Raw genomic sequence first — 24,134 nt, 5'->3', positions numbered from 1 at the left:
CATGTGTGGGCAGGCCCTGCCGTCTCACTAGACACCAGTTGTAAACAAGGCGTCGGACGCGAGTCACGCGCGTCTCATCGCTACGCTTCCTAAACACGCGACATAAAACGCATACCCTCGCATTGAAAACGTTCATTCAACCAAACACTCCGCTAATTAAGAGATCCTATTTCGTCGGCTTACGAAACCGGTCATGATGCAACTTCGCCACGATCCCTTTCAGCGCATTGTAACCCAGTTCGCTGCGGTCGCCGCTGTAATTTCGGTCACCGCGTTACTGTAACGTGTCGTTAAAACGAAATGCACGCACGTGCTCACCCCGCGCACTGAGCTGCATCCGTCCAATCGTAGGAAGGCGAGGGGTTCCGGCGCGTCTCAGCTAGCCAATCGCGGCTCGTTTATGATTTCACAACGACGAAAATCGCCGATCCCGCCCGACAGGAGCCGAAGCGTGCATCGACTACCCCCAGTGCAACAGCAGCCCCCGCGATGGCGACAATGGTGGCCAGCGCGCCGCCGGCTAAACCCACCGTGTCTAAGAAACCTTCAATAAAAAAATATCACGCGCCCACACCGCCTGATAAAGTGCTCACCGACGATGAATGCGAAATGGAAAAAGACAAAGAGAACAATGCTGTTCAAGAGAACGAAAACGAAGCGGACGATTGTATACAAACAAAAAACAAACCGGCTGACGAGAGACCCGGTTCCGGGGAAAGGGGATCGCCAATTGTAAAGAGATTGGCGCCTAAATTGAACGGAAATATAGACAGAAGTTCGGTCTTGGGTAAGGCCGCGATGTTCGAAGCGGGCAGTCCGAAGGCCAAGGAAAAGGATCCCGCGGAAATGTCTCTTCGCGAACGAAAAGCGTTGTTCGAGAAAAATAAGGGCACTGCAATTATCCCCAAAGCACCATTCGGACTAGCCCCTTCGACGAAAACCCTTCTCGGCGATAACAAAGGTAAGTGGAGAATTTCCGTACACATTTATGACGTAAGCCAACAATGAAGCACTATGCGCGTTGTGATAATAATTCTAAAGCCATTACAATATTAGTTAATGACTTTGTCCGATTTCAGTTGGTTTATAGTGTTCTTAGTGGTTTTTTTTGTCATGTTACTAGATTTACAATTTGTTTCTGTGAGTTATCTAAATGCTAATTGCCCATTGTAGTTACAGCATAAAATTGGAATAATTTCGTCGTAATCTAAAGCTCGTGTGATTATAAAATAATAAAAATTAAATATACATTTATACACATACATTGTATTCGTATCGACTGATGTGTATTTGTGTATGCTCAGCCTCAAATCCTTCAGGCTAGTATGAATTCACATAAACGCGTACTTAACACGTATTCTCAAATGACGAAAAAATAACACCTGGTAATTAAATTTGCGAATATATAATAATTTAAGAGCGCAATAACTAGATGTAATGAGTACATTGAACAAGCTAGTGTAGCTACGGATTTCGGATTTATTTCTACTGAGGAGTAGTAGCAGTCCGGTTAGAAGGGTGGGGAGCCAGACATTATAAAACGCAATTGGGATTTCAACATCATCATCTTTTTGTTTTTATTGCTTAGACGGGTAAACGAGCTCACAGCCCACCTGGTGTTAAGTGGTTACTGGAGCCCATAGATATCTACAACGTAAATGCGCCACCCACCTTGAGATATAAGTTCTAAGGTCTCGAGTATAGTTACAACGGCTGCCCCGCCCTACAAACTGAAACGCATTACTGCTTCACGGCAGAAATAGGCTGGGTGGTGGTACCTACCCGCGCGGACTCACAAGAGGTCCTACCACCAGTAAAAAAGTGTCTCAGAGTGGGATTTCATTGCGATTTCTATAGACTCAGATAACCATTTAACACAAGTTCGCATTAAAAAATCGATAGCTAATTATTGTTAAGGCAGATAGCAAACCTTTGCATAACCATCATTCTAAAAACAAATATTCATTTTGTTAATTCGCAATTTGACATGATAAAAATCAAATAATGAATGAATAAGTTAAAACGTTTTGTTATGAATGTTTATTGTTCTACAACAATACAAATCTAAAACAAATAAAGGAATTATTAATTTTTCATTCCAACAATACAATGAAAATATAAATTAAATATCATAAAATCTCGTATTCACGAAATTTGTTCGAACAAAAACTATTACAATGTTCTATTATCAAATATGTTGGTTTTTGTATAATATAAAAACAAGAAGATCTCATACTAATTATAATTAATGTACGTCAAATGCGTTATCTAATTTTGTTTTGTTTATATATTTTTTAATTGTCAATACAAATGTAAAAACAATAAATACAATAAAAATATTCTTATTTTTTTAAAATCATTTAGCGTAGAGAACACTTAACTTTGATCGGTATGCACAGACCAACACTGGTATGCAGCCCATCTTGAGATGTGAGGCTGAAGGTAGTTTCGTCCATAATAGGATGTTGAGTGCTATAGGTGTTATGAATAATGTCATGTATAATTTTAGATTATGATGTTGACAACGCAAGATTTTCCCATGACACAAATAAATATGATGTAGGTTCAAGTAAACATTCTATAGAGGCAATGAAAAGCAAACTCGAATTATTTTGAGAGGACTATTCATTTCATTGAGGGCACTGAACAATGAATTACCACCACCCTGCCTGTTTCTGCTTTCTGGTTTGAAGGGTGGGACAGCCGTTGTAACTATACTTGAGACCTTAAAACTAATATCTCAAGGTGGGTGGCGCATTTACGTTGTACATGTCTATGGGCTCCAGCAACCACTAAACACCAGGTGGGCTGTGAGCTCGTCCGCTCATCTAAGTAATAAAAAAAATGTATATGATTTTTTATATGTATAACTATGAATATTGTCATGTAGCATTTGATGTTCGTCTCGCTCTGAAAAAATGGGCAAGGGTAATAGTACCTACCAGTTTGAACCCTAATGCACCTGCTTACCACATGTAGATATTATAAGTTAACCTTTTTTTTTGCGAGACTTTAAACAAACAGCCAATGTATTATAATTACTAATTGGTTACGCAGAAGATGACACATTAATTACTGTTAAAATAATATAGTCGCGTTGGACCATTATAAACTTTCCTATTGTAATTCCAGTAGTGTAAATTAACCCATAGACACAGCCCACTGAGTTTCTCGCCGGATTTTCTCAGTGGGTCGAGTTTCCGATCCGGTGGTAGATTCTGCGAAGCACTGCTCTTGCTAAGGCCAGTGTTAGCAATACCTCCGGTTTGAGCCCCGAGAGCTCACCTGCACGCTAAGGCAAGGCTATCAGCATAGGTAGGAAAAAAATATGTTTTTTTATTGTGTTAATGTGCTTACTAGATAGCACTAACAACTAGACATAATTATAAACCGATTTTTACAAAGATGGGAATGTGACATCTAGCCGAATATTGTGACCCGACTCCAAATGTGGACACAGCCGGAAAATATATCCATCTGATCGGATAAACGTTCGAAAGAATCTAACATTGAAGAACTTGGAAGTTGACTCCAAGTTGATACGAGTAAGGAGAAGCTAATTGTTTTAAAGCGATGCCTTAAACAAATTAATTATCAAAGATCATTCACACGCCAACACTCACAATCATCTGGCAACAAATTTAGATTTCTTGCACTGTGAAAGGTAATCAGAGACTGATGTACAGACATATGATATTTGTTAAAATATCTACAAATACAGACTTTAAACACTCAGATAAAAATCAAACAAAACTATTCGTCATAGGAATGTTTGTCCGGTTAGGGAATCGAATTCATATTACGTCATAAAGTCAGTCAGTCGTAGCCGGAAGAAGTCCAACAGTGGAAGCCCTAGTTATTTTTTTATATTGCTTAGATGTGTAGACGACCTCACGGCCCACCTGGTATTAAGTGGTTACTGGAGCCCTTAGACATATACGACGTAAATGCGCCACCCACCTTGAGATATAAGTTCTAAGGTCTCAAGTATAATTACAACGGCTGCCCCACCCTTCAAACCGAAACGCATTAGTGCTTCACGGCAGAAATAGGTAGAGTAGTAGTACCTACCCGCGTGGACTCACAAGAGGTCCTACCACCAGTTAGTGCCATGCCATCGTATTTTAAAATAGGTAAAATTGACATAGCAACTGGTACATAAGCAAAGAAACAGAATAGTCATTGCGGTTCAAGTCTACGCTAACAGTTCATAAAATTCCGTTTCAATTTTTTGTGGCTGTTGCTTTACCGGTTTCCAAGCAATCGAGACAGGTATGTCTAGGAGCCTAGACGAACGACGACCCCCCGATAGGTCACAGATCTCGTGATGAATTCTTCAGATCTCGTCGAGTTTAGAATATTTTTTATCTGATTTAGTAAATTTCGTAAAAGTATTTTAAATGTTTTTGGAAAATTACATGCATTTTTTTGGTATTGCGTTTAGCCAAAGAACACAAGTAGATATTTTGCGTAGCCAGGATCCATAGTACCGATCACGCGTAAAGACTGAACGATGATGTTCAGAATGTTCAATCGATTGTGTGAATCAAAAGAGTTTCCTTCCCACATTCGTCGATAAAAAAGTCTTAAGAACGAGGAATTGCTTCTTTGCTTCTTCCAACACTTCACCACCCAAGCTCTAAAGAAATTTCTTGTTTATAAAGTTATATCACACGTATACTCAATCGATAATTTAATATCGATATTCCATCGACTTGGTTGTTGGCTTCGTTGAACTATAAAATAATATGATTAGTCTTGTATTTTATAGTGAAAGAATATTGCGCCGAATTTTTTGTCAGGATTCGTTGTAGCTATATATAAAGAACCGCTTAATCAACATGATCGAGTCGTTTCAGACATAATTACAATGATCGTAGTATCTTGTCTGAGAGGTCAAAGAACTGCCAAGTATTATTATGTATTTGCTGGTAATAAATTCGGTAATGTGATACTCACTGTGGTACTGCAGCATCTTGCCATTTTGCTTAGAAGTCAATAACTAATGAGACATCGTTGGCTTCAATTTACGAAAGCTATTTCGTGTTTGAAACCTAAGTATCTTCAGAATTTTTTATGCCATTTAAAAATAACAATTTAAAACTAGTATAATTACTAGTATATGTGAATAAAATTAATTCAACAGACTAGCACCATAGTCATTTTAAAAAATCACTCTTGTTTTCAAGAAGCTTTAATTTTGATAATTATTTAAGGGTAATTTTGTTTTCGAGCTACAGTTATCCCTTTTGTATTGAAGTCGGGGCGGCTTTTGAGGAAAGAGAGTGCAGTAGAATTTCTAAAATGCCATTCACAGAGTTGCTCGTCACATATTTTGCACTTAAGAATGTCCTATGATGCATCACATTACAAATCCCCCAGTGACAAAGCCTTACTGAAACATGACTCATGCGGCCCAGAAATCTCATATGACGATGAGAGTACTGAAGTTTTTCTCTAGTATGTCATTAAGAAATTGGCACACGATGTTCTAACGGGGTTTTTGAAGATCCTTCTACATTCGTCGCGTGGTATGCATAACTGTAAATTAAGTGTAATATGTACGTAGTATATTTTTGGGGCTATTATGAATGTACCGATGTTTTTTTTTTCTGTGTCATTTGGTCATTGTGTTGTTTTGAAAAGATAACAGTGAAGAAGGCATTAGCGTTTTTGAGTGTCGCCGGTCTTTATTCTGTATTTGTTTGGCTTGTGATACGGCGCATGTTTCATATGTTTTTTTTCATGATTGCGAACGTAATCCGAAACTTTAATTGTATGACTTTGGAGTAGATATAGTTGGTCTTGAAGGGTTGGTCAGCCGTCATTCAATACCATCGAGATTTCGACCTTCTGTCTTAAGACATTTGGTAGCGTTCACGTTGTAACTGTACCAGTGGCGATCTCATAACTTATCGCCCTTTCAATTGATACACTTAAGTTGCATGTAATTATGAATGGAAAGGTAATTTGGTATTCGATCTATAAACTAAGCATTTTTACGCACGCAATAATAATATGGCAACATCAAACTGATGAAGGTGGAGGTTTAGTAATGTAAATTATTGAAAGACTATCAATGAGTTTGTATGCGTCATGGTTTAGCACAGATTGGGCTCTTAAAGTATATTCAACAAATAATTTTAATGAACTTTGAAATGTTGCGTTGTGGCAAACTAAGTCATCTGTCCTCAAAGAACATTTCACAATCAAATGACAAGTTACGAAATGTACAGAGGAAAATTGCTAGTAAATTATAAGGTTTACAACACAATTGTGTGTTTCGTTTTGTTTTGAATGGGAACCTTAACGTCGTAGGGCGAATGTCTTGGGGCCCGGCTTCGATTACTGATCGCAATCGGGTCATGGAGTTTGGGCGTTGATTTTAGTAGTTCTTGTCTCGTATGTGAATGTTGTTTGCACACAACAAACTCTCCTGTCAAACTGAGACCTTAGAACCAATGTCTCGAGGTGGGTGGCGTTGGCGATTTACTTTGTTAGTGTCTATGGGCTCCGGTAATAACTTAACAAGAATGTAACACTAGGTGGGCCATAAGCTCGTCCACCCATCTAAGCAATAAAAAATTATACATAATTATATATACTAGAGGTCCCGTAGTAGTCGAAATTCGACTATAATTAATTGGAATTGTAAGTTTGTACACTATTATGATTGTATTTTATACTTCTGTAATCACAAATTTCGGCAAGACTACACTATAAAAAATATTAACAAAGACAAACAATATTTAATCTCAATTTGAAAGCAGACGTCAAGAACAAAAGTTTGACAATAAATAGTATGCATGCGTGTGTGCGTCAAATACATGGTATGTAGTGTGTGTAATGTTTTCTTTATTGATTTAATGTATCTTTTATGCATTACTTTAAAAAAATATTAGCATTGTGCACTTCTTCTCTATATCTATACTTCTATACTAATATTATAAAGAGGAAAGATTTGTTTGTTTGTTTGTTTCGAATAGGCTCCGAAACTACTGGACCGATTTGAAAAATTCTTTTTCCATTAGAAGCCGACATTGTCCCTGATGAACATAGGCTACTTTTTTTTATTTTTTTTTTTATTTTTTATTTTTGGTTTCATGTGTGTTTTAATGTTTCCGAAGCGAAGCGAGGGCGGGTCGCTAGTTCTCTTATAAGTGTGGAAAATTTCATACTCCTCCGTCCGCGCAATTTTCTTAAAAAGGGATACAAAGTTTTTGCTTCACGTATTAATATATAGATACCTATAATTTTGCAAGTCGATCGTGATCTACTTTAAGGTGCGCCAAGTGACCAAAATGCTTGGACTCAAAGGTTCACTTTTAACTGCACACGTGTACATACGACGTTTTTCAAATTAGTTAATTTGTGTGGTGTAATTGCAACAGTGCTTCTGTGGCGACATTCATAAGTTGCTTGAGGATAAATGTGGCTGATCGTGTCTATGTAAAACCACATTTGCATGACGCGCGTTCAAGGAAACTTCTCATAATTTAAAGAACGGGAAATTATCTTGTCCATGTAAGAAAAAAAAATTTCATTGACGCCGTACGATCCTGTAGTGTCCTTTGTGTTATTGTGCATTTGTGTCCTGATAGCCTTCACCTGCCATGTGTAGATACCTACATGTCACCCCTATTGCTTAGTTACACGTCATTAAGGATCCTCCCGATCCATTAACGGTGCTTTTAGGTACCACAAGCACCGGTCACCGTCCTCGTCGAACCCGTCGCTTGCGACGAAGGGCTCGACGAGCGAATTAACCCACAAGACACAGCCCACTGATTTTCACGCCGGATCTTCTCAGTGGGTCGCGTTACTGATCCGGTGGTAGATTCTGCGAAGCACTGCTCTTGCTAGGGCCAGTGTTAGCAACACTAGCTGAGCTAACCTACACGTTAGAGCGAAACTGAAATAGCCTTGCAAGGCTATCAGCATAAAAAAAATTTTAAGTGATTACTGGAGTCGATAGATATAACAATGTGTTTGCTGTCACTTGTATGGGGCATTAGGTCTAAGTCACAATTGTATAGCTGTCCCCACCCATCGAACCGGAACGCATGACTGCTTTGCGGCAGAAATAGGCAGGGTGGTAATTCCTAATGTAGAACCACCTTTAGAAACTAACTGGTAAGATAGCAGAATTTACAAATAGATTGATCGATAATCCCATAACGTAGGAGCAGCTGGCGCCAAAACGTCGATTGTCGGTCGGAGACAATTTCGTTGTAAAAGATTTGTTTGAACGCGCTAATCTCAGGAAAAGTACTGGTCCGATTTGAAAAATTCTTTCAGTGTTAGATTGCCCATTTATTGAGGAAGGCTATATAACATTACGCTAAGATAAGATACACCAATAAAGAATGTTTCAAAATCGGGGTCTTTTCCCTTTTGAGAGCTTCTGCTGCGTGCGCTGCGGAAACGAATTCCACGCGGACGAAGTCGCGGGCAAAAGCTAGTTTTTAATACAATAGTATCGAGGTGATGAGTCGCTGGTATCTCAAGGAGGGTATATGTAAGTTCTAATGATGGATCGTGAAGTAAACTCATGACAGTCTTTGTCATTGAAGTAGTTATTGTCACTAGGGAAGCCGATGACGGTTGCATTTCGACCTATCCAGTTAGTTCGTCTGTCAAAGTAAGGTCACCAAAAAAGCAACTGATTATAATGTCCATATTACATACTTTAACGAAACATTTGAATCGTTGCAACTCTGTTAGTACAAGCTCTAGTCGTCTTTTTACACGATTATTTGTTCGTTAAATGTGGACGATATTGTTTGTCTGTCGGTACGTTCTTTGGCCGAACGTAATGAGACCGGTTCTGATGCTTTTTCGCTTGTGTTGAGCGTGCACGTTTGAATAAATACTAAACGAGATGTATGTACTCTAGCACTGAATGAATCTACGTTTAATTTATCACTGTTAATGCAAATGATTCCCGTGTATTTTCTGTTTATTGAAAATTTTTAAATAATTAGTGTCTGTGTGTGTGTGTCTTAAAAACCACTTAATCTATACATATAAATAAACATGGAGTGTCTGTTTGTAATATTGAAATAACAGCTTTTTACTACATGCATATTATGAATATCTATACGGTACATACACCAAAATAACATTTTTTACAATTTTTTGTCTGTCTGTCTGTTTGTTCCGGCTGATCTCTGGAACGGCTAGACCGATTTTGACGAGACTTTCACTGATAGGTAGCTGATGATATTAAGGAGTAACTTGGGCTACTTTTTTTAGACTAACTCCGCGACAAGAACCGCGGGTAGGTTCGCGGGACTCAGCTAGTGCTATATATTAGACATAAAAAAAAAAACATAATTATGTCTGTATAATAAAAAGACATGCACGTTTTCTTGAAGCTTTCGAAGTTAATTTCGAACATAGATGACGAAAATAACTCAATGTACTGGATTCAAGTTTACAAATACTAGCAAGGCGAACGAGAGGGTCAGGTGTCGTCAACCTTGGACGGTCTGCAAAAAAGGATATTTATTTCAAACAGAGGCCCTTCTTGTTGCAAGGTTTTTTTTTATATAATTGAAGTGGTACTTTAAATGTTAATACAAGTTTTATGTCGATTTAGATTCTGAATTGTTGTTTTTCTTTCTTGAATTTTAATTTAAACTTTGTATTCTAAAAACAGAATTGACTAGAATAAAAGAAAATCCTTACGTATGGCTGAGCATCACTTGGCTTGACAGGAATGACTGATTTCTCGTTGTGGTCTAAATACGATTAGGACAAGGTTTCTTTGTGAATGAAATTTAAAATTGGAAACCCATTGGAAACCCATTGGAAGAAAATTAATGGATTTTACTAGTCTAATCTAAAAATGAATGTGTGTTCTGTATGCATTCTTAAACTATTCATCTGATTCTGATGAAACTTATCAAATTGGTAATTGAAATGCAGAGACGAATTCTGTTGCGCCATCAATATATTATGACGTATTAAAGTGACGCACGAATGGATTCAAGAAATCGGATGTTTTTCCGGACTATTACCAAATCGTCATAGCGCATTGTGATCGCTTTCGACTAGCATTTTGTAGAGAAAATTCTAAAACTTCCTAGGGAATAATCGGAAAGTATAAGTCATTTGATACATTTCAGGTGTTTCAGTTATCATCTCAATTCTTATTATAGTTAGTTGCGTATTCTCACATATGTTACATACTGTAACTAGTTAATATCAGGGGCAAGAGAGCTCTTCTGAATTTCAAAGCGAAAAATCATATCTAAACTGTCTCACAATCCAACAACGAATCAATCAGTTTAATTAACAAAATAAATAGATCGCGAAATGATTGTAAAATTTCTCATCGATACTTTTGTAATCGTTTTCAATACAATACGGCTCTAAAGCGAAATACATTTATGAGTATTGTAAAAGGGTTCTGTATGTAGATTATTCAATAAAAAACTGAATTCGGTAAGATTTTGATCACTTAAAATCTATTTTTAATTTAGGTTTAGGTTTAGCAGCTGATGCTTTTAAGAGATTGTAGATTTTACTGATGTGTCCTGGGAAAATGACACAGCGAAAGTTTTTTATCTCTGTTGATAAGGCACGGTGCTTTTGACGTTTACATTTATGGCTATTATGTTTTGATATTTCCAATTTCATAATAATTGTACATCAAATTCATGTTGTCATCGAATTAGGACTTATTATCAGAATACAATCTGTAAAAACACACAGGTGAAATGTTAGCCTCATCGCCTATCAACACGTTCAACAATATACAAAGCAACTAATTCAGCCCAATTGAGTTAGACTGTTTCTCGTCTTTATAAAGAAAAAAATGTAACAATTATAAATCATTAACACGTTTATTGTACGCACGGTATTTCATTCGACTAAACGAAGTGGCAATCTCGCTCATAAGAAGTAAAAAAAATTTAGAACTCAGATTTAAAAAAGTGATTTCTTTTTTTACAATTTTATTCGCGTAACTCTAAAAAACGTCATTGATCCGTGAAACATTGACAAAAGGTTTACGACCAATGGAAACTAGGCTTGGCACTCGGAAGAGGACCGATTTCGGAGGCCGTGACATTATTTAACTATCAATAAAATTAAGGACAACTTCGGAATTTACAAGCCAATTTTACTTAGAATTATATTGAATTCAAAATTAGGTATTAGTTCGACAATGTACTCTGATAGCTTTCTGCAAACTGTGTCTCTTGAAATTTAAGAAGAATTATTGTTTTAAAACTCCGGAATTGTCGATATTACCAAAACTTTCATTTATTTAATTACCTACGGTAGGCAGCGGCTTGGCTCTGCCCCTGGCATTGCTGAAGTCCATGGGCGACGGTAACCACTCACCATCAGGTGGGCCGTATGCTCGTCTGCCTACAAGTGCAATAAAAAAAAAAAAAAACCTAGTCGGTTAATTTTGTTTCTTTCACGATATTTCAAAGAGATTTCCGGAAATGTAATAATTGAATAACTCAAAAAAAAAAAAAATGTGTGCGTGTACTAGTGTACACACGTAAGAAGTGAAACTTCTTTATGGCCTTATTTTTCGAAAAATGATCTACATGCAACTTTCTAGAAATTGGTTAAATAAAGTTAAATTAGATAAAGTTTAAACAAAAGGATTTTATTATCATAGACATGAATACAAAAAAGTTAAATTAGATAAAGTTTAAACAAAAGGATTTTATTATCATAGACATGAATACAAAAAAGATGGCGCGTAACGGAAAAATGTGACGCGTAACCGAAAAATGTGACGGTAAATTTTTTTCCAACGCCGATAAAGAAGTTTCACTTCAATTAAATTGCGGTAAGATCACTTGGAGTAGCATTTTTAAAATATATTTAGAAGATAGATTACTTCATTTACGAGCGGCTTTAACTTTAGTTTACAACAAGATTGATAAGAGTACTCGAGTGCCATTGACCGACTACTGCCGTAGAAGTTCAATAAACAAAACAATCGTCGTTGTCAAACCAAAATCTGCTATGTGCACTTTTTGAGATTTTTACTTTTTGACCTTTTCGTATAGTTCACAGCCCTATCTACCGTATAAAACTGTTATGTGTCTATAGCTTTAATATTTATCTATAGCTTTCATTTGATATAGTTCTTAAAAATTTACCTTCATAGAAGATTTTGGTTTGACAGCGACGCAATGGTATAATACATCTAATTATTAACACTGTGTATATGATACTCTATCTGAAATCGAAGAGTAAATAATATATTGAGACTTTAGTTATATTTATATTACGCGTATTAAAATAACTGACGTGTTTTTGTTTTTTTTTTTGGAACATTTACTGATTTCTTAGTATTAAATAATCCGTTATCCGTTACGAATATCCAAAACATATTTTGTAAATTCAACTCAATTCGGTTAAAAATAACAGTATTAAAAAACGGTCAAACAATGTGTAAATCGATAAGACATTCGAATCGTGATGAACTAATAATGTTGTTTTTCGCGACGTTAATATCGAGAATCTAGAATAGACCCCGTTAAGTACGATCTCATAACTTTGAGAAACAGCGGTGGGCATCGTGCTGTCGGCCCGTGTGGGTCATTACGTCGAGAGCTCGCGTTGGAGACACTGTACTTTGAAAATATAAAGTAAATGCGAATTAAATAAAAAGTCGTGATCGATATTGAGGATAGTTCATTCGAGTGTACTTACACTTCGTTGGATTTTTTTTTTGTGAAAATCACATTCGATAGTGTCTCAACTCATTGAAGTGTAATCTGAATTCTTAAACGTGAGTTTTCAAATTGTTCTTTTAAAAGTTACAACGCAAGTGTACTTTTTAAATGAAAACGTTTTTTTTTTAATTATTGTTATTAAATGTACATATGTATTTCTAAATTTGCTGATTCGATCATCATTATTGATTATGTCGTGAGCTTACTTAAAAAATAACTATACAAGTATTTTTATTTAAAACTAGCGGACCCGGCAGACTTCGCAGTGACTCAATCGATAAATAAAAGACCTAAAATAAACTTAAAACAAACAAAAGGAATCCGTCCGACGGGGGACACATCAAAGGAAAACAAAATTGTTATTTTTATTGAATTCCGAGCATTTTCATATTTATCTACCTTTTAAGCCTTCTCTGGACTTCCACAAATAATTCAAGACCAAAATTAGTCAAATCGGTCCAGCCGTTCTCGAGTTTTAGCGAGACTAACGAACAGCAATTCATTTTTATATATGTATACAGATAGATAAGAACAACATATATAATTTTCGGGTTTCTGTTAGCGCAAATGTAATTTACCATTGATTTAATATTTTTAAAATATTTAGGTACGTACGTTTCATAAGTACCTACTAGTTCTGCGGCTTGTAATAATAGCGACAGCCGGTTCGATTTGTTGCACAAAACTAGTCAACATTCGCGAAATGGCCTTAAAACTAAACGCAGTTTCTTTTAACTTGTGCTTTATGACACAATGTCAAAACGAAATTGTTTTCATAGAAATAACGGAACAACCCTCTTTTTCACGGTGCTTTTAGGTACCACAAGCACCGGTCACCGTCCTCGTCGAACCCGTTGCCTGCGACGAAGGGCTCGACGAACGAATTAAACCACAGACGCAGCCCACTGAGTTTCTCGCCGGATCTTCTCAGTGGGTCGCGTTTCCGATCCGGTGGTAGATTCTGCGAAGCACTACTCTTGCTAGGGCCAGTGTTAGCAACACTCCGGTTTAAGCCCCGTGAGCTCACCTACACGTTAGGGCGAAGCTGACATAGCCTCTCAAGGCTATCAGCATAGGTAAGGGTAAGGGACAAGCTTGTGGCTTCCATGGAGAAATGTCACGCTTAAATACGTGTTCATGCCGAATTTGACAGCTATCACTTTACCAAGATGGCCGGTATGAGCTCTCTTTTTTTTTTTTTCTACCTATTCTAGTAACCTCGAGGGGTTATTCTAGATTCACCGATCTCGTAAGTGAAGCTCACGGGGCTCAAATCTGACGTCGTTGCTAACACGAACCCTAGCAAGAGCCGTGCTTCGCAGAATCTACCACCGGATCGGAAACGCGACCAGCTGAGAAGATCCGGCGAGAAACTCAGTGGGCTGTGTCTGTGGGTTAATTTACTCGCCGAGCTTTTCGTCGCAAGCGACGGGTTCGACGAGAACAATGAACTGACGAATGAGATTTGGGGTAGCTCTTAATGTATAACTCCTAATTTAACAGTGCTTACGAATATATAGTTATAGGACCACGTGCTTGTTGTCATGACAACAAATTTACTGTACTTACAATTACGGTATCATTATGGTTAAGAAAATTAAATCCGATAACTCGCTTTTGGTCCCAAATTTGAAAACGACCCATTAAGTCTTCGTTGCAGTTGTCCGCGACCACGAAAACCGTAAAGTATTATCGAAATGTCGGAACTAATTTAATGAGAATAATATTAATAAACGCGAAATTAAACCGTAAAAATAATTTTAATCATGTCCAAGACTTGCCAAAAACCAATAAAATTATAGGTAAATAAAAAAAAAGTTAAACAATTATCACTTTTAATAACTGAGCGCGATTAGTCCCCTATACCCTCATACGTAATTACGATAATAGATATATAAATGATGTAGATACAATGTAGGTTTTGTATATCAGCACAGTTGTAATTAGGTTAAGCAGTTGCACAACCTTGTATTTATTGTACTACGTCTGTCGTCTATACTTGAAGTTCGTTATAAAGGCTTATTGATCAGTATTCTTTAAAATAATATTTCTATACAAATTTATTTAAGAGAATCCATATTGATTCGCGTTGGAAAATATACGCGTTTCTTTTGTGAGGCCATATGTAGTTTAATTTTTTGTTATTGCATACGAGGGTGGACAGGCTTGCGGCCTAACTGATGTTAAATGGTTGTGGTAAAGAATTGAAGAACCAAGATTGTTAGATGATTGAAACTTTTACACTAAATATTGTAAAAATATGGTCCATATAATGAACGCGTTTGAAACATTTTTAAACCTGGCTGAGCCTTTGCTCGCCCACCTGTCCTGGTGAAGCTGGAAAGGCCTCCCGGCCAGCAGTAATATTTCAATAATAAAAAAAATAAAAAAAATAAAAAAACACTTTTAATCAAGTAGAATTCGATATTGGATAATTCTCTTGTCTGTTTAAATTTTTTTTTTGACCTTTTAGTCAGTAAGTTTTTTTTTATTGCTTAGATGGGTGGACGAGCTCACAGCCCACCTGGTGTTAAGTGGTTAGTGGAGCCCATAGACATCCACAACGTAAATGCGCCACCCACCTTGAGATACAAGTTCTAAGGTCTCAAGTATAGCTACAAGTACAGTTACAAATAAATCTTAAAGCATTAACCTGTCATTGTGCTCTTCGTATTTTTGATCCACCAATAACAACGAGTATAGTTAAATCGTGTTCAATTCTAATCAGTATGCAGAATATAACCAGTTTTAGTGCACACAAAAAAAGCTACGATGTATGGAACTATATTCGATTGACGTAGTATGCACGGCTTGAATATACCGAACATAAATCTATACGAAAGATAAAATCTAGGTGTTGTTAAATAGATATGAAGTCTGTTTTTTTATCTAAAAATTTCAAACAGACAATTAAAAAGAATAGCGTTTAAACGTTGGAATATCAAGAGAAATATTCCGTTTTTTGTAAAAAAAAAATACATCTGTAATACTAATAGTGTAGTTTATGAATATTTAAAGGAATGCGAAGTATGGTTTGGAGACTCCTGAAGTGTAATTGAGTTACCTTCGATTATATATTTCTTTTCTATCTAATCGCTGGTACCCTAATGGGCTCTTCTAGCTAGCTACTAACGGTAGTAGATGAGTAGGTAAGCTGACGAGCCCAACCTGAGAGAGTTTGGTACTGGCCTTAGCGAGAGCAGTGCTTCGCTAAATCTACCACCGGATCGGAATCGCGACCCACTGTGAATATCCAGCGAAAACCTCATTGGGCTGTGTCCATGTGGATTAGGTTGCACGTCGACCTCCTCATTGTATTTTACGCCTTCGATTATATTTTTTTATCCATCAATAATTAAAACTACTTTTACGCCTTTAATATCGTGTCCTTTATTATCCATTGCTCTGAAACTCCCGTAGTCAAGGGCGACGGACGAACTGTTTATTTAAATTTACGGCTCGTGAAAACCGAAGATCAATCAGTTCTTGTTAAAACTATTAGGTGACGGTGATTTGGATTGCAGTATTTCTATTAAAACAACTTGTGAAATTGCTATAGGTATCAAACTTTAATAAAATGAAGAATAGTTGCCAAGAAATGGTCGAGAATTTTCGTAATAAACGACGTTAGTATTGGAAAAACTAAACCAATTGAAATTGTAATTTATTCATCCGCAAATAGGGCATAAAACTCCAAATCGTTTTAACTTCATTGTCGGCAAACAATTCTTATATTGGGTTTACGACATCTCTTCCGATGCCTTACGGCTCCTATCTGTTTCAGACAACAAAGCGGCCAGACCTACGGTTCAACAAACGAAAACAACTCCGACAAAAGCAAATATTACGAAGAACTCTAGGTCGAACTCTAAAGATAGTCTGGCCGAGGACAATGTCAGTCAAAGCTCACTAAGCGGCGGAATAAAGGGGAAGCTCGTGGCTTTATTCAGCAAAGAGCAAACGATAAGCGAGACGTCTATAGCTAATAAGTTCAGGCTGGAAAGAGAGAGGGATATGGAGATGTTGCAGAATAGATTCCCTTTTAAGGTGAGTTCGACAAAAAATTTTTTACAACCAAATTTACAAGACCCGATATTGGAACCAAACTGAGTTTCATGTCAATTGGTAATCACTTAGGATACAATTTGTACACTTTACATACTTGAATAGAAAATGGAATTAACTCGAAATTTGGTATACTTATTAAGGACCGATGACAATTCAATAATTAAAAAAAAATTGAAAAAATATATATTGTAAAAATTTTAATTCAACTAAAAAATTAAAAATGAATAATAGATTAAAAAACTAACAAAATACGCTTTTATAGAAAATCCAACTAAAAAATTGAAAATAAATTTTAATAAATTTGAATTAAACATAGTGTCAGAAAAAATTATTTTATTGTAAAAAAAAGCGTTATAAAAGCGTATTTTGTTAGTTTTTTTAAACTATTATTTATTTAAATTACAATTTGGATGTTGGAAATAACTACGGTCTCATTTATGTTTGAATAACGCGTATTCATAGTGTCGAGCGCATTGATCCTTTCGCGGTATTAAACCGAAAAAATCTGCCAATTCGATCAGAATCTAGGGTAAGATGTTGCTTGAGTTTTAAAGGTACTGATATTCAAAATGGTGATACTATCTTTTGAATCATTTCATCGGGTATACCGTCGGAGAGCTGGTTCATTTTAAGTTCCGAGTACAGACATTCCATAATTAGAAGTAAATCTGAACCCTCTAGATCTATTCTTGTCGCGACATGTTGTGTTTTATGTTCGCTCTCGTTACTTCAGGTAGTTTGACCGTTGACAAAACCATTTGGAATGTTTTGTTGATTCCAATATTTTCACTTCCACGGCCGGCTACTGAAGTCCCAACTTGACTTCGCAGTGAGTGGTAAATCAGGATGTCGTGCCGAAAATCAATCACATCATTTTTATCTGGTGATAGAACGTCTTGTAATTTGGATTGGCTTATTATACAGGTTTCCCTTCAAATCGCGTTTTAAAAAATAATATGGATATTTTAATGGCCGCCTAAACAGATAATTTCACGAAAAAACGTTGACAATAATTTTATTATATACCTATCAAACGCGTTTATCTCCATCGGAATATTGCATTAGCGAAAATAAATCACTCGTTATAATTAAATTTCAAATTTATATCAACTAAATTTAAAGCTTTTGTTTCATTTTAAATGTCATGTCATGACATGCTTGTTGAATGTCAATAAAAAAGTGTTATCTCTACCATCGGTTCCAAAAAATAGCCACAGTCCTGTGATGAACCGGCCAAACAAACTGAACGGGTTTATCTTTTTTTTAAATTTAAATTCTTTAAAATCTTCCAAAAAATAGCCACAGTCCTGTGATGAACCGGCCAAACAAACTGAACGGATTTATCTTTTTTTTAATTTAAATTCTTTAAAATCAAACGGTCTGAAGCGACATCTCTCAAATGTGCTATCGGATATGCAATCGTCAACTTTGAAATGTGTTTTACTACACAAAAGTTCCTTTTTTTTTTTTTTTTTTTTTTTTTTTTTTTCCTACCTATGCTGATAGCCTTGAGAGGCTATTTCAGCTTCACCCTAACGTTAGTAGGTGAGCTCGCGGGGCTCAACCGGAGAGTTGCTAACACTGACCCTAGCAAGAGCAGTGCTTCGCAGAATCTACCACCGGATCGGAAACGCGACCCACTGAGAAGATCCGGCGAGAAACTCAGTGGGCTGTGTCTATGGGTTAGTTCGCTCGTCGAGCCCTTCGTCGCAAGCGACGGGTTCGACGAGGACGGTGACCGGTGCTTGTGGTGCCTAAAAGCACCGTTAATGGATCAGGAGGATCCGTAATGACGTGCTTTGGGCGACGTCGACGGTTTACCATTCGGTCTACTGGGTCGGGTATGTAATTTCCAGCGGCTACGATGAGAGGGTTCTCATGTCGTGCCGCCTTCTCAAAATGGCGCAGCGATGCCGACTGTAGATACTTACTAAGAGAGTCGAGCTCCAGGTCGTCGTGGAGATCCACATTCCTAAGGAACCAAGGCGCTCCGACGGCTATCCTGCAGAATCGTGATTGAATAACCTGAAGGGATTTCAAGTGGGTGCGGGCTGCGTGAGCGAACACTACGCTTGCATACGTCATGACGGGGCGTATGCAAGTTTTGTAGAGAGTTAAAAGTTCCTTGATCGATTTTTCTGTATTTAAAGGTTACAAACATTTTGTAGAACCTAGTTTTAATAGCGCAGCGCTTGGGTCCCGTAAATAATTATTTTGTATATTGAAAGCTTCGGCTAAACAAACCTCTATATTGAGGGGCGAAAGACTGTAAGGAAAGAGCTTAAGCGGCATTTTTGCAACTTTACAAGAGAGTCAGTTAAAGTTTAAAATTTGGAAAAGATATAATAAAAAATAACTTCTTCAGATATTTGAATAAGGTAAACTTAATTAAAGTTCAATTAAAAACATCGAATTGTTGATATTAATACTAAATGAAACAGACCTTTAATTACAAAGATAAATGTCGCGTACTAAGCGAAATAGCCTTTCCACCCCTCGTATATAGATATTTATTATCGTATGATATCACAAAAAAACGATATTGGGCGAATCAAATAAACTATCCAAATTTAATAGACTCATACGCTTGGGCTCTCAAATTTTGGTTACTGGAGCCCATAGACATCCACAACGTAAATGCGCCACCCACCTTGAGATATAAGTTTCTAAGGTCTCAAGTATAGTTACAACGGCTGCCCCACTCTTCAAACCGAAACCCATTACTGCTTCACGGCAGAAATAGGCAGGGTGGTGGTACCTACCCGTGCGGACTCACAAGAGGTCCTACCACCAGTTAAAAAATGTTTATAGGTCATTCTAAAATAATAGAACTGCATATTATGATACATACTTGCGTGTTTTGTAACATTGTGTTAACAGATTACATGCGTAATGTGTGTTGATGTGATAATTTTTACATTTAGCTTCAACTTCGATTGCGTATGTGATGTGATGTTGAGAAATCTTGACGGTTTTTCGTATGGTACGTTTTGTTCGAGAATGGTTATGACGTTATTTACAATATATGGTTGTCAAATTTTGCTGTTTTGGGTCTTTGAGAAGCACCACCACATTTCTTGGGTGTGGGAGCATATTATGATCGAAATTGTTGGTGGTATAGTGCATTGTTAGTCTGCACTTAAAGATGCCACCACTCGGTATATTTCTGCCGCGTTGTAATCGTTCGTTCTGGCTTGAAGGGTAAAACAATCCGTAATCAAATAGAGACTTTAATTTAATTTCTCAAGATTTGAAGCAACATTACTGATTGCTTAAATAAACTATCCGAAGAAATATATACTATAATTAAAAAGGGTCTTTTAATTTGAAATCTAAAATTAAATTAGCACTTTTTGGCACAACCCGGTAATTACATCAATAACATTATTGAGGCCCTTTGGTTTGGGTAGTTTTTTTTTTTGTGTAAAGTTTACAATAAATGTTGTACCGCAGACGGTTGGCTATCAATACGGAATGCTTAGGGATGTTACTTCCAAAATTTTACTGAGGTTTTTTTGTTGATCTGAGTTCTTGATTAGAATTTTTTGTGAGTGTCGCTTTAGGGTTTTATAAGACCGTTCAGTTTGATACCACCGTTTTGCTTATGCTTTCGCAATTACGCGTTTCCGTATTAAGGGAAGATAGTCATTATTTCAAACCGACCTTGTGTTGTATTCACGTTGTAAACTACTCTTTACCCTTTGCCCTTCTGTCCTAGTTAGAAGATTGGCTAATCACAATCACTGTCATGCAGATAGCGGTATCTATCGTGAATGTCAACCTTCACCTAAAAGCGTTAGGTTGAAGTTCAATTACATACGAATAATCGGCATTCTACTTTTTTTTATTGCTTAGATGTGTGGACCAGCTCACAGCCCACCTGGTGGTAAGTGGTTACTGGAGCCCATAGACATCCACAACGTAAATGCGCCATCCACCTTGAGATATAAGTTCTAAGGTCTCAGGTATAGATACAACGGCTGCCCCACCCTTCAAACCGAAACACATTATTGCTTCACGGCAGAAATAGGCAGAGTGGTGGTACCCACCCGCGCAGACTCACAAGAGGTCCTACCACCAGTAAACTCTACTCCACAAACCGGAACATTTTGAAGTCACTTCTACGACATTTAAGCAAGGGTCGCAGTTTCCTTCGGTTTGGGGGTTGGTCACTGCCATATCTATAGTGCGTTATTTAAACATAAATATCAATTATTATTTTCAGGCACCTCCTCCCAGGAAACCTGAGCAAAATGATTCAGATGACGATCAGAGTGAGCAGGATCCATCTGAGAAAGCCCCCTTAATGGGAAGCACTACATCTCTGGCTCATAAAAAACCGGAAGTAATAGCCAATATACCTAAAGTGACGTTCGAAGAAAAGACGAAAGAACAAAATGGAGACGTCGTAGACAGAGAAGGAGACAAAGACGCCGAGAAGATTGTTGGTTCTCAACCGGTTAAAAGGAGAAGTTAGTATTGTGATGTTTTAGTATCTTGGTAGTATACTATAGTTTGTTTAATGGGCCGCGATTCCGATCCGGTAGTAGATTAAATGAAGCACGTCTCTTGGTAGAGCTAATGTTAGCAAATTCTCTCAGGTTGAGCCCGTGAGCTCATCAACCCGTCCGCGAGAAACTGGAACAACCCTTTAGGCTACCCTCGAATAGATAGGAAAAAAAATAGTTCGCTAAGATACATGATCGCCTTTGTTGGTCGAGCATTCAATGATTTTAACTATGATGAAAGTCTTCGAGAAATATATTTAGTAATCGGGATTGGGGTGTACTTCTTTTTGTCTCACATGTGACATGTTTCCGCCACATGTGTTAAGTTTTAACAGGCTCATCACTCACTCGGTAGAAGTGAAACCTACAGAAATGTTCTATCTCATTCACACGCAGGACAAATATTTATAGATGTACCTGCTAAAGATGTTTTTTCTTCTAAAATTGATCGCTCAAATATGAAGATATGATAAGATATAGATGAAGTAAGTGCGAAATATTCTATCATTTTGCTCATAATTTATTATTGTTATATGTAGTAATAAATGATTACCAAAATCCATAGAGACCCTGTCGATCTATCAACACTAGGTCCTAGGTTCAGTTATGCAAACGCCTGATTACTTCTAGTCGTAGTTTTGCAAGGTCTTAGTTCAGTGTGCTTAGTGTGAGTTTTTTAACGTTCTCGACAGCGTAAAAGTTAACTCAAATTTGTATAGAGTTTGAACGTTTGCCTACGTTTGCTGCTAGGGGCGCTGTTCCAGCGGTACACAAATTTTAGTTAACTCTTACGCTATCGAGAACGTTAAAAAACTCGCACTAAGCCATAAACATGCCTACGTCAAAAAAGTTAACCCATCCGATCTAATACTTATTAGTCATATTTATTAAGAAGGTATACTTTCGTTTTCCTCGTAAACGTTGAGTTTCGCTGATCATTTTGTGTTTGTCCAACATGAGTCACGTTATTCGATTGTCTCTCTCTTAATGCTTTATATTTTTAATACACGGAAACGTTTTAAACTGCGAAGAAATTAGCGACTCGTAATCCGAATCCGTCATTTTGGAGGCAGGAATTTTTAAAGCAAACTATTTACTGTTAAGGTGGGGCTGTTATTGTGGTTTAGGTATCGTTAACCTGCCTATATCTAGCGCGAAGCAGTCGCACATTGCGTTCTGATCACGTTTTTTTAAAGTTCTCCATAGCCTGAAAGTTAATTCGAATTTGCTTAGAGTTGGAACAGCGCCCTTAGTGGCAAACCTAGGCAAACGTTCCAACTACATACAAATTTGAGTTAACTTTTACGCTATCGAGGACGTTAAAAAACTCGCTCTAAGCACAAAGTACTAACGTTATAATTCCTCATTGTCCAATGCTTTACATTGCTTGTTATTGCTTTACATGAGGCCTCCACTTTTTTTCCTTCCTAAGCTGATGGTCTAGCTCTAGAAAGACCATGTCAGCGTCACCGAGCTAGTAGGTGAGCTCACGGGGCTCAAACCTAACGACGTTGCCAACACGAACCCTAGCAAGAGCCGTGCTTCGCAGAATCTACCACCGGTTCGGAAACGCGACCCACTTTGCTCCACTGAGTCCATAAACCGTAACTGTATAACTCTGTTGCAGACTCTCAAGACTCGCCTGCCGTCGTGTCGGTACTAGAGGATGTAAAGAGGATCAAAGTGAACAATAACAAACAAGCGAACGGGCACGCCAATGGCGCCGTCACGCAACAGCCCGGCCTGTACCCGCATTTATCGGATATAGAGACCGACAACTCAGGACACGAGGAGTACTCCGACTGCGGTGGCTCGAGGTGCGGTCATTACGCCCTCGAATGCGTCTTTTTCTTTATGTGTATATGAGTTACGGGCTGCGAAGCCGTCGATTTGTTTACGAGATATGGAGCCGATTATCGATTGGTCGACATTTTTAATCGACATTGGAGTATCGACAATCTTTATTGACGCGACTAATGCAAATCATTTTAGTTTTGACTTTAAAACGTTAGCCCAGGCTAAACGTGCTGACAAACGAAAATCTCAGTCGTGTTGTAACCTATGTGGCTAGAATTGTAGGTAATGAACTCATTGTGAGCAAGTAGCGACATCTAGTTTTCGCTAAAGGCAACTCTTGAATCGCGGTAACGAGAACTCCAAACGCGTTCTTTCGTTAATTGACTATCAATGAATACGACAAATAAACACATTACAGTGAATATTAATATAGCCATGATAATTTGAAGTTAAGGCTTTACGCTTCGGTCCTACGGAAAAAATATCATTGTATCAATGACCGCGTTAAAAGTCTAGTGAACTTGAGTGAATTCAAAACATGGGACCAGAATCGTTTCCCGATCTGGGCACATGGCGTTCGGGGTCAGAGTCTGTCTCGTGTCGATTACGTCGATTTTTCTTTAGAAAAAAAAAGCATATATACGCGCATCGCTTATAGTCACTATAGTTAAAATATCACGGTGGTCCCGAAAAGTAAAGCCACAGACATAAATCGTACCTCCAAGGATTAATATCTTTTTTTTTAACATTAATCACCACTCACTAAGGTTTCTATTTGAAATTATTCCACAAAAATGCCAACAAAAACACTGTGTATTTAATTCAACTCAGGACTTAATTTGAGATCAATTAAGATATGGTACAACGCTAAAAAGTCGGCTAAAGGCCTTCCATAAAGATTACGTATTCTGTCCTTATCTCTCATAATATAGTTATTACTAAGTGCGAGCAAGACGAAAATATGTTAATAAATTGTGCAAATTTTCAAGTCATCTTTCACGGTTCGTCTGTTTTATACGTATTCCTCTGCCCTTTTATATGTTTTGTGATG

The 24,134-nt window shown here is 37.3% G+C and overlaps 1 protein-coding gene across 4 annotated transcripts in view; it reads left to right on the top strand.

The window, feature by feature from the left end:
• The window catches only part of LOC101744606 (anillin), a 73,184-nt gene that overhangs the window by 27,505 nt on the left and 21,545 nt on the right, over positions 1-24,134 (top strand). For 3 of the 4 annotated variants that reach the window (XM_062674367.1, XM_038018114.2, XM_038018113.2), the window contains 4 exons: positions 352-961; positions 16,495-16,757; positions 21,004-21,250; positions 22,914-23,103. In XM_062674367.1, the coding sequence (XP_062530351.1) occupies positions 352-961; positions 16,495-16,757; positions 21,004-21,250; positions 22,914-23,103 (1,310 nt within the window). The remainder of the gene's footprint in view (positions 1-351; positions 962-16,494; positions 16,758-21,003; positions 21,251-22,913; positions 23,104-24,134) is intronic. The other variant, XM_038018115.2, reaches the window with a different exon arrangement.

Source organism: Bombyx mori, chromosome 20 (assembly GCF_030269925.1).
Source record: "Bombyx mori chromosome 20, ASM3026992v2".
In the NCBI taxonomy this organism is placed as follows: Eukaryota; Metazoa; Arthropoda; class Insecta; order Lepidoptera; family Bombycidae; genus Bombyx; species Bombyx mori.
The sequence above is the reverse complement of the archived record's forward strand: the minus strand, read 5'-3'. Positions and strand labels throughout refer to the sequence as shown.